Source organism: Harpia harpyja, chromosome 4 (assembly GCF_026419915.1).
Source record: "Harpia harpyja isolate bHarHar1 chromosome 4, bHarHar1 primary haplotype, whole genome shotgun sequence".
Taxonomy (NCBI): Eukaryota; Metazoa; Chordata; class Aves; order Accipitriformes; family Accipitridae; genus Harpia; species Harpia harpyja.
Genome location: NC_068943.1, coordinates 30262521 through 30274582, shown reverse-complemented (window position 1 = coordinate 30274582; position 12062 = coordinate 30262521). Strand labels below are relative to the sequence as shown.

Sequence of the window (12062 nt, the reverse complement as noted above, 5' to 3'; positions counted from 1 at the left end):
CCAGAAAATGTGTTTTGTGCAAATTGGCTTTGTTAAATTTAGAGGGAAACTGTAAATATATTGTGATTTTTCTCTAAGTTGTCTTAGTCCTATCAGTATAGCCAAGATTTACTCGTTAACTGTTTTTCAGTGAAAATTGGTGGAAAGGATCATCTGTAGCTATGCAAAAACCTACATATTCAGTATACATAGTGAGAAGTGAAATCTCTTAATGCTGTAGTGTGTGTTATGATTTTATAAGATGACAATGTAGTTTTTTAATGGCATAATCTAGAATGAGCAAAGGTGTTATAATAGTTCATTCATAAGACAAAAAAGCAGAAGAATTATGTAAGTGAACAGATAACCAGAGCTCCCATTTAGGCTCTCAGGGTAGGACCCTGCTTACCTTCACTGGCTTGTGCCTAATGAAGCTGTTTTCTTAAGGAAAGTGCCAATTCCTGCAGAATCAAGCTTTGCAAAGACCTCCAGTAATAGGGAGATGTGACAGACAAAACCAGGTAAACAGGGTGAAAGCAACTGGCCTCTCTTCAGTAGAGCTGTGGGGGGGCTGAAGCATACATTAGATGCCTAAGTTAGGGTCCCATCCCAGAAAATAAGACACTTTCAAAAATGCTCTGGTACCTCATGTATTTTTTAATTGAATTAGTAAATCTGTTTTTGCAAATTGTTGCAAGAAATGTGTGTTTTCCTTCAATTCCTTTTGAGTTTCAGAATTTAGGTGAGGTTTTCTAGGTGTTAACATACCACTAACCATGCAAAAACATGAGACAATGCCTCTTCTTGAAACACTGCACATGCAATATTTACTAATAAGAGCCACCTTCAGAGTCACATTGGATATGTCTTTTTTTCATGTGCTCCAGGTAGGATGGCTGCGGTGCAAAAGTATCATGTTCATTGTTGCTACTCCCAGCTTTCTTCTTCGTCCTAAGATGGTCAGGAAGAAATGGATAGTGACTGACAGAACTGTACTTTTCTTTCTTTTTCTTCCTTCTTTACTGGGAGTCCTGTCTGCAGCTGGAGAAATAAAAACACTGGGAAGAACCAGTACGAAACGCTTGATACATTTTAGAAGACAGCTGGAGCTAGCCTGGTAAATGACCTGTACTTTGGCAGGTCAGGTGGAGTATGACCAACCTAATGACTGCTGTCCTATGAATCACAGTGAACGGTAACAAACCCTTTGCACATGCCGTTCTTTTAAGAACTGGAAAACTTGCCTAGATGTACCAGTTCACAAGATATCACATCGCTCCTTCCCATCTGCGTTGTCTCGAGAACCGTCACCAATAACATTTAATGTCTTTGCGACTCGTAGTCCCGGGTTTCAAAAGGTTGATGGCAGCAGTCTTTTCCTTGAAGGATTTAGTGGTCACTAAAATTAGACAAAGAGGTGAAATGACTGAAGGTCACCCAGCAGGTCGGTGTCAGAGTTGGGCAAAGAACCTCCTCCTTGCACCCTGGGGCTGGCCGCTGACCCGGGCACTCCACAGAGCCTCGTTAGAGTGGTGCATTTAATCAGCTTCGCCCCGTGTCGTAATTCATTGTCTGTGCTGTTATGGATATCTAAAGGGTAGGGTTTTAACTTAGCAATCTGCTGTGTTATTGAATTAGTTTTATGTTGTGTTAATTTCTTTGTCTCATGGCATTCATTGCCTGTGATAATTGATGCACAATATATAACCGACTTCTGTATTCATTTGGGTAACTGCATTTAATTGCCTGGTATAAAATATGCGTGCTAAGTACAATCTGCTATGACTGCTATGACTGAGAAGCGCTCATTGGTATGGACTTGAGGGTGCTTTATCATCGTGACAACCTGTCTGAGGAAAGACTAAATGTCTCCAACAATCCACCATCCAAGGACTGGTACTCGCATTGTGTCTGCAAAAAGAGAGACCACAAAAAGTGTAACATGGTATCACTTTACAAAGTGTTTGGCATTAAAATTTTGTTAATCTGAAGCTCTCAAATAAGGAAGTTTGTATTAACATCCCTGCCCCTCCCAAACCTCAAGGAACAGCAGCGCCCAGAAGACTTTACGCATTTTCTCCTGTAAATCAGGATTATGGCTTTATCTGCTCCTGACATTACTCCCCTGGAGTAAAGCTACTCCCATGCACAAGTGTTTATAAACACAGATTTCTTTTACATATATCTTCAGGTCATTAATGCCCAGAGGAGTACTAATGAGTTATAAATCAGGAATGCTTTCTAAAGGTGTGATGTCAGTGAAATGGTGTTGATTAATGTCTGCTCAGGATACACAGGATTCCTGCATAAGCTTACGCTTTTCTGCCTGCTTAACCAGTATCACAGTGACTCCTTTTATTTTTAAGAAAGCAAGAATCTTTGCTATTAGATGTATTTCTCATCAAACACAGCACTTTGGTCTTTATATGACCAAGTGAGTGGGTTTATTTGTTTCCCTGGATTGTTTTGTTTCCTGTGTCATGAAGTGTATAATAGTGCAGTGTCTGAGCTATGCAAAGAAATGCTGAAATTTGCCCAAAGCTGATTTTACTTTAAGCATTAATGAAACCTTCCCCATCCGAATTTTCAGAAGTTTTTAAACAAAAGCTAATGTTTGAGTCTAAATCAGGTGTGAAATGCCTGTGAGATTATTTTAGCCGTATTATGTTGCTCTGTGTTAATGTAACCAGTGAGTTGTCAGTAGAAGGGATGTTCACAATTAGTATTTTTCTTTTTAAGAGAGCTAGTTTCTACAGGCTGTGTCCTTCAGGATGTGGCATTAGTTCTGCCTACAGCTTGCTGCAAATTATTCAGTGTTCACAGGTGCATTTATGCTTGTTATTCAGCTCTCTTCCATTGACAAAATAGCCTGCAGCGGTTCTCGGTTAGATAGGGCTAGTTCCACTTTAGGCTCCTCATGTGCTCTTTGTGTTTTTTTCCCCTGGTTCAGCCTGTGCTACATCCAGGTCCTGCTGATAAAACAGTAGACTTGATGGCCAGAGAGAAAGCAAAGCTGCCCAGAGCCAGCATGGGCTATGAGAGTATGTTTCGAGCAAGGACTTTCATGGCACATTGAGCAGAGTTGGTGGCATAGTACAACAGGAGTTTCAGCAATTAACCCCCTGATTCTGCTTTATTTCATATTCGTGGCGTTATGTTCTTCTTCCTCTGCCAGGACTTTAACAAATACTTGCGGCTAATTCATGAAAGTATACCAAAATTTGAAAGATGTGGACAATCTGGTAGAAGGCAAACACCAAAAAAGTCACCTATTAATTCTCAGTAGGCTGAGGTGCATTTGTCTAGCCTAGTGTCTGCTTCTTCATGGACCAGTTCCCATTTCTGGCAGAGCTGGTACAACTGCAATGTGGGTTTGAGGGGAAGAGCGTGTAGAGTTCGGCAGCAAACCTCGTTATGTCACCCGGCGCACACTTCGCAAGGCAGTAAAACGGGGAGAGCGGGTGGAAGAGACAGTCCAACACCCATTTTCTAACCCTTATCCCGGTAATCCCTACCTGCCTGAGATGCCTTTGCTCCAAAACCACGGGGCAGCACCTCCTTCCTGCCCAGTAGTCAGGGTGATGCATTATGGGGACAAGGAACTAGTGCACGGCAAGGTATGAAGAGGCATTTCATCGCTATTAGTTTTCAGACCCGCCTTCCAACATCAATGCAACAAGGCTGCCGATCACGGGAAGAAGCGAACCACTCTCATCTGGGCTATTCAGCATATATTTGTGAATCAGGATTGATTTGGGAATGATTCATAAAGAGCGAGGGGGGCTGTACTGTGTGAGAAATAACTTACTGACAAGGATTAATTCAGCCTGCTCTATGCTTGAAATAGATGTTTGTGCTCAGAAGTTTACAGCCTGAGTGGAAAGAGCTAAGTACAAGTTTAAGGACCTGAACAGGAGACACCCAGTTTTTAAAAACATGACATAAATCTTGGGTGGCTTGCCTTATGTTAGTCACATTCCCTGCAGAGGACTTCTGTTCAATGTTTGTTTGGTGTTTATAGATGTTATTTAAAAGCCAGTTTTATCATAAAATTATTTTATGTTATGTATAATGAATAGTGGAGGTCGAATTAGAATTGCAAATTCAAATATTAAGAGTTGATAAATATTGACTTTTAAATAGACCCACTGTAGATTTGAACAAAATGCTTTTTAACCTAGTATACTGGTTATTTGATAATTGCAACATACTAAAAAATGTGCAGCATTGCCTGATCCTGACTCTTTCTTCACTTTTACAGCTATTGATGTGGCCATGTTCCTATGAAGTGATCTGTACAGTGTTAGGGAACTATAATATAGAACTTTTGTGGCTTGTACTTTATGCACATCGCATGAAAAAAACAAAAGTGTGGGAGGTACTAAGCTAAAATATAGTGTAATCATGTTAACTGTGACTTTTCTAAAGATGAATTCTTAGGGTGTGCATGTTGGAAACCTCTTAACTAAGGTCTTTCGAGTACTTTTTTAAGACAGCACAAATACCTTAGGGCTGAACAAGTCACCGAGATGCACCTGCACAGCATCAATGACCGCCTCAAACACTTGGTCCGTTGTTGGCCACTAGTACCAAACACGATAAGTCAGAGCCCCCAGGCTACTGGCCAACCAAAAAAATAACGCAGCCCCCCTTTGCCCCCAGTCACGGGTAACTAATGCACAAAGACTAACATGGGTACGTATCTGCGATCATCCTCACCCAGCGTTTTCTCCCTCTGCTGTGAGTGCTGGGAGCTCACAGCCTTTGGTCACACCTCTTACCCATTCGCTCATTCAGCCTCCTTTCCCACCAGTGATGCGCTGACGCGGTGAGCTTCACAAACAACAGCAGCCACAGCAAGAAGTTACCCTTATGTAAAATTCATGGTCTGACAGATACCTGATGAAAGCAACGTGGTTTAGCTAGAAGAAGGTATTCCACCTTTGCTTCAAGCTAACTAACCTTTGTGAGCCAAAGATACGGTGTTAGTTAAGGAGCAGGCATCATCCTCAGCTTTGTTAGGTTTTCTTACTTTTCCATGTCTCTGCAGGCTCCATTCTGTAAATCACTGTGGAGTACTTTTTTTTCCCTTTTCATCTCAGAACGGGAGACTATTTCCTTGAAACTTGCATCATCAGTTAATTGTTAACAGTTTAAAAAAAAAATCATATTCATCCCTTAATATGTTCTTTCAGCTGATGCCTTCATGCTGAGGAGGCTGCGTAGCTACTGATAAGACCTAATTTGTGAAAGGCTTTTCAGCGGTCTGACAGGTTCATACGTGGCACTGTTTGTTCAGCAGGCAAGGACGAACGTTCGCTGAAACACCTCTACAGCGGCCGCTAAATGCGTGCAAGGAGGCCGGGGCTGGTGATCCAGAGGGAGTGGGCAGGAGCTTCGAGTGGATTCCCAAAGCGGTCTGTTGTTTTGCAACGATGTTCTGACTGCAGCACTTGATAGCTGATTTCGTCTTTTCTCTTTCAGAGCCTAATGAGCTGTGTGTGGGCCCTGCGTTCAGTGATATCCCATCTCAAGATGCTGCTAATACAGTAGTTAATTATTCCTAGCTGAAGAAGTCTAATAGGAGCAAAAGGAACTGGGGAAAAGCAATGGCTGCTGGTAAATATCTCAGGTCTGCAAAGGTCATAAGAAAACAGCTGGAAAGAGCTGATTTCAGCTGTGACTGGGGAGGGGGAAGCAAAAATGTGTGATCACACCTTGTGTTTAGGGGTTCAGTATCAGAAAGGTACCATTTCTTAGCTATCCAACCCACTGTTCCTTCCCCAAACCAGGAAAATCCATGCCTGGGCTCAGTCTATTTTGACCATATTCATGAGAATTCTCTTTTGTTTTTAAAACAAAACTTGGTATTTCCTATAGTGAATCAATTTGGTTTGACCTTTTTTTAGTTAGAGGCTAATATATTCTTAAATCTTTTACCGAAAAAAATTGCACCTCATGGAAAACAAGTCTTTCCTTGGGGGGTGTTTGGTTCTCACAGCTTTCTAACAAGTTGCCACAGGTTATATATAATTAAATTATATCAGAGGATTTCAGGGCAATTCATTCAGGTTGGGAGGGGCCTCAGAAGGTCTCCAAGCCAACCTCCTGCTCAAAGCAAGGCCAACCATAGGGTCAGAACTGTTGCTCAGGGCTTTATCAAGTTGAGTCTTGAAAGCTGCCAAGGGTGGCGACTGCACAGCCTGTTCCACTGCTTGACTGCCCTCATGGTGAAAAAGGTTTCCATATAACCAGCCTGAATCACTCTTGTTTCATTTTATGTCTGTTGAATGTTTCCAACGTCTTTATGTTTTGCTATCCAATGCCAAGTACGATTATCAATGGTCTAAAAGGTGAATCATAATTAAGAAACAGAACAAACCCAAAATAAGCAGTGGTTGTGATATCTCATTTTCACTGAAGGTTTTGGTTAAAAATCCTGGCGCATTGACTTTTCTATTTACAGTGTGTTTCTTTTCTTGCAGCAGCTGATGGTTTGGGAAGTATAGCTATAGATACCACACAACTTAACATGTCAGTCACTGATCCGACGGCTTGGGCTACAGCTATGAATAACCTGGGGATGGTTCCAGTAGGACTAGCTGGACAACAGCTTGTAACAGGTAAGATTTTTCTTTTTTAAAGACATCTCTTGTACCATCCATGAATTCTTTGGGTCCTTTTAAAAATACATGGAATGATTTCTGAGGATATTATATTTTTATATTCTGAAAACATCACCTATGATTAATATTGCATACTGTGTATTAGTCTCTTCTTGTAGTAGGTATATAATCCATATTATATTTTAACCTTGTGGAAAAGCCAAAACTCTATGGGGAAATTAAACAACTAAACCATGGATCTTTATGCTGGGTCAAGACCAGGAAGCAGGTCACATAAGAGAAGCATTTGTTGCTGTTTCTCTGTTCAAGCAGGATGTCTTGAGGTTCTGCCAAGGAATACCCTGGGCTGGGAACTCTTGACCAGAAAAAGATTTTGAAGTTATGTTAATTGGGCAGAAAATCCTGAAGCCCGTTCAGTTCATATGCTCGGTTGATATTAGTGAAGTGAAGCTTTCCTGTCAGGTGTGTGCTTATTTACTTTCTGTCTGACTCCATAAATTGAATTTCAAGAGGTTGTTCTTGTTTGATTTTGTCATTTCACTTCCCAAACATAGTTTGGGAGAGCGTTGCAGGGAATTGCTTATTCTAACAAGAATAAAATTAATATTTTGAAACCAGCAATGTTTCACAGACCAGCCTGGACATATCAGACTTCATTGTCAACAGTAGAGGCCCAATTAGTTGGGATTAAGAAAACTTTATTGCACCTGTGAGGTGCAGAAAAATTGTTTTTATATGGGTGAGAGCCCTATAGACACAAGCCACATGCCAGGCATAGGACAGATCCCCTCTGGAAGCTGCATTGCCACTTCAGCTGAAGAAGAGCTCTGCAACATCTGGATCAGAGCAGCATCCTGTCATGTCTGTGCCCGTCCATGTAGACATGGATGCAGTGAGCCAGGTTATGATGTAAATCACAGCCTGCCTCACCAGGGATGTGTGACGCTTAATTTTGGCCAAATATGTCCCCTTCTGACACTGGGAACTGAGTGGATCTGTGCCAGCTCACAGCTGACGGTCTGGCTCAGAATTACCTGTTTTACAGACGGGTAAACTAAGCTGCAAGAAAGCTGATTTATAACGAATCAGTCTCAAGCAGAGAGTTTAGCTGGTGGAGGCTGTGAACTGATTCTTGGTCTCTGGCTTTAACGCCATGCTCCGATTAAAAGAAACAAGCAAAGCCATCCGCTCCTCGGGAGCCAGTTCTCTTCAATGTTTTTATCAATGACCCAGACACAGGAGCTGAGTCCACACTAAGTTTGCTGATGATACTAAATTAGGAGGAGCTGTTGATTCCTTTGAGGGTAGAGAGCCCTAATATAGAGATCTGGATAGATTAGAGCACTGGGCAATCACCAACCGTATGATGTTTAACCAGGACAAATGCCAAATTCTGCACCTGGGACGGTATAATCCTGGATGTATGTGTGGATTGGGGGACAAGAGGCTGGAGTGCAGCCTTGCAGAAAGGGATCTGGGGTTTTGGGTTGATGGGAAGCTCAATATGAGTCAACAATGTGCCCTGGTGACCAAAAGGGCCAACCTGGGTTGCATTAAGCCCAGCGTAGCTAACCGGTCAAAAGAAGTGATTGTCCCACTTTACCCAGCATTGGTGCAGCCTCCCTTTGAGCACCATGTGTGGTAAGAAGGATATAAAAATCTTAGAGTGTGTCCGTGGGGAGGCAACGAAGATGGTGAAAGGACTGGAGGGCAAGACTTAAGAAGAGCAGCTGAGGATACTAGGTTTGTTCAGCTTAGAAAAAAGGAGGCTGAGGGGAGACCTCATTGCTGTCTACGACTTCCTCATGAGGGTGAGCGGTGCTGATCTCTCCTCTCTGGTGTCCAGCGATAGGATGCGAGGGAATGGCCTAGAGCTGCGTCAGGGGATGTTCAGATTGGTTATTAGGAAAAAGTTCTTCACTGTGAGGGTGGCAAAGCACTGGAACAAGCTCCTCAGGGAAGTGGCCATGGCCCAAAGCCTGTTGGTGTTCCAGAAGTGTTTGGACGCTCTTCGATATATGGTTTAACTTTTAGGTTGTGTTGTGTGGAGTAAGGAGTTGGACTCGATGATCATCATGGGTCCCTTCCAACTCAGGACATTTTATGATTCTATGTGCATGGTGGGGGAAAAAGCTTTTTCCATTTGCTGGTGGGGCTTTGCCTGCAGACGTTGTGCTCGACTTGAATGTGATTACCTCCAAACCTGAAAATAGCCACATGTCAAAATCGGCTGCTGCTGCTTTCATTTATAAGCATCTCAGTTGCATATCCCGTGGAGGTTTGCCCACATTTTGTCTTCCTCTCTTCCTCTGTCTCTCCAGTTTCGGTGTAAACTGTGTCCTCAGGTGTGCTATGCAATCCCTACATGGCAGCCTCATCTCACGTGCAATGCTTTTCCCCACAAGGGAGGATCTCCAGGACTTTATTTCATTGCCAGCTCCCTACTGTAATTTCCATGATTATGTGTATCACGTATTGTAGGAGTGTTGTACAGGTCAGTTGGTATTTGTTCAGCATTTTCAATGTATGAAAGGTGCCATAAGTAATAAATATTAATTACTGAAGTGCTGCCTGATTTCTCTACAGGTGCAGAATAACTTCTTTTCTTTCTTTTTGCTTTCCTTTGTTTGAGAATGCCTTGTATTTTCAAGGTAAATAGGTGCTTTGACACTTCATTAGATTTCCTTATGATTCATAAGGTTTTGACACCTTTTCTTCATGGCAAATCCATAATGGCAAAACTACAATTTTACCATTAAAAGACTTATAGACTTATTTGCTATAATATATTTACTGTATCTGCATTTGTGGAGAGTTTGCATCACCATGTTCGACCAAATATCTAACTAGTCCTTAGCCCTTTCTGACCTTTTTCATTTTTTTGCTATTAATCCTAGTAATGAAGTCATCTTTGTCAGCAGTCACATATTGCTTTTGCTGCTGTCATCTGTGACATTTCTCGGCAATGAAAATGACACACCCATATGCCAGTGCTAACTGTTTGTCTGTCTTTAAAAATTTATTTTATTCTTTTTTTCCTGCCTTGATGACAGCTAGGAAAGCAGTAAGTAGTTTAGATTGGTCTTGGAGAGAGTGTGATCTTTCTTGGGTATTTTTACATAACCTGCCATAGTCTGAAATTTGGTGTATGGTACTCATCTATATTCTGACATATCTCTTAGTTCTCTGATCTTCCAGTTTCCAAAGGACTTATCCATTCATGGCTTTTCCTTCCCCAAACTAACTGGTTCCTAATTCCTAAATTGCAGGGCGGTTTTGTTCCCACAGGTATGGAGCCCATGTGATCTACTAAGTCTTTTTAAAGGTTTTTAATGTTGGGGTTTTTTTTCCCCAACTGTTGTTAACTTTGCCGCTGTGTAACATGCTGGGATGCCTGCCTTGTAACACAGTTATATTCCCCACTTTGCAATCTGTGAAGCTCTTGCCTAGCCCGAGAGTTTGTTAAAATGGCAACTAAAGCTTCAGCAACATCTGGCCAACACTCTTCTCACAGCCTGGGATGCAGGCTGTCTGTTCTTGGTAACTAATCAATTTTAAGCACTGCTAACCTTTTAATACCAGTTTAGATGATATCTGCACTCTATTTAATTCCTTATCTCCCAGTGCTGTAAAATTGGATTTTTGGTCTGGGCAAATGTCAGAGCCTTTCATTTGTAAAGATGGATTCTTGTTAATAGTTGTATAATATCTCTTCTGTTTCTACATATATTTTGCTTACACTTATTGTTATTCAGAAAGCTTACCTTTTTCCATAATATTTGGCCACTGCATTACATATACACTAATATATGCATTTATACATTATATATACATAATTCATATAATAAACTGTAGTTTAATAATGCATTAGTTAAAGTGTTAAAGATTGATGTGGAATAGTTATGGCTGAAAAGCATTTTCATTCTAAACCTCCTCTTTCAGCAGGTTATAATTTTTCCCCCAAAATTGCTGTTTGGGCTGAATTTTCTCACGGTTGGTCTCAGCCCAGAGGAAAAAAAAATTCTGGAAAGGTTGGAGAAAATCTGCTAAACTGCTTTTGAATTATCTAGGCTTTAAAATTGCTGTTTTCTATGCTTTGAGACTTTGAGAAGAATGGTCTGGTGTGAGGGGAAGGATAGTTTGTACTCCACCTTTTTGAGATCTGAATCCTCTTTGTGCACTCAGCAACTCTGATTCAAGCACATCTTTAAAGTACATTCAAATCTGCTTTTGTTACATTTTAGGGCTAGCAGAAAAACTCAGTGACCTCAGGCCAACTGAGAATGTTCTATTTTGCTTTTGCATTGGTACATTTTAAAGGCAGTTTTCGCATTGCTGAATTTAGTGGTCTTATGCTTTCATTTGTTTCAGCAAATGGCATCAGGTCACCTGTTTTCTAAAGGAGGACATACTGCCAGGAAAATGATTTACTTCTCTGGTTCAGTTTGGTTCTCCTTTCACTAATGAACCATTGCGCTGAAAAACATGAAGCAATTTTGAGATGCTTTCCTCCAGACTGAGTTGGATGACCTAAACATTTGTTAGTCAAAAATGGTGTATGTCAAAAAGTTGCCCGGTACAAATGAACATGAAGACTGGTACATAAGTGGTAATTCTTTTAGACTTAGTTAAGCTCATGCCCTGTGCTGCATATTTGTGCTCTTACAGAGAAAAATAACAAACCACAAGGGCAGACATCTAAGATGAAAGTTACAGGTCTGCCTAGAAGTCAAGGGTATGCCTGAAAACTGATGCCTTCTACTTACTTACAGGATAATTATTAAGGCACACTTTTCCATGTGAGTCTGGCCAACATGCCTCAGCCTCAAAATATTAAAATTTTCAGCGGCCTCCAGTCTTGGTTTTGCTGAAGTTAGACTTTGACCACTTGTACAAAATCCTAGTGAAATCAGAGGCCAGGAAGCTTTGAAGCCTAACATCTTGCTTACCAAAAGATATAGAAAAAACATAACATCATTTTTGTGGCCTCAGGCGTGTATTTTTTAGACACTGGGGGTTGTGAAATATTAGACACTTACATCAACCTTTCTGTTTTTCCATTTGTCTTTGCCTTCCCCACACACTTGTCTTTTGACCTGATTTCAGTGGAACATAGGAGCTGTCAGTTCCAATCAGGTCACCTCACTCAGGATTGTGCTTTTGGCGGTGCTGAGTATCAGATACTTCACAGGGAGAGATGTACAAGGCAAATCAGCGCTGAAGTGCTGCTCCCTCTGATGGGCTCTCCTCTTAATCGTTAATATATAGAACAGGGTTCCCCAAACTACGGCTTATATTTCCAAATCAAGTCATAACTCGCAAAACTTCACTTTTGGAAGCAGCGCCTGTGACAATAAGTGGTTGCAATCCTGAAACTGCAACCCCAGACTTACTTTTTGATAAGAGGAAAAATTGGGAAATTTTGATCTAGAGACTCCTAAATCCCAAGACATGAGG

At 41.3% G+C, this 12062-nt stretch overlaps 1 protein-coding gene across 6 annotated transcripts in view; it reads left to right on the top strand.

The window, feature by feature from the left end:
- The window catches only part of ENOX1 (ecto-NOX disulfide-thiol exchanger 1), a 370436-nt gene that overhangs the window by 219974 nt on the left and 138400 nt on the right, over positions 1–12062 (top strand). For 4 of the 6 annotated variants that reach the window (XM_052786075.1, XM_052786071.1, XM_052786072.1 and 1 more), the window contains 2 exons: positions 5464–5598; positions 6465–6602. In XM_052786075.1, coding sequence (XP_052642035.1) covers positions 5589–5598; positions 6465–6602 — 148 coding nt within the window. In that variant the 5' untranslated portion in view covers positions 5464–5588. Of the gene's footprint in view, positions 1–5463; positions 5612–6464; positions 6603–12062 lie in introns of all 6 variants that reach the window. The other 2 variants (XM_052786074.1, XM_052786076.1) reach the window with 2 other exon arrangements.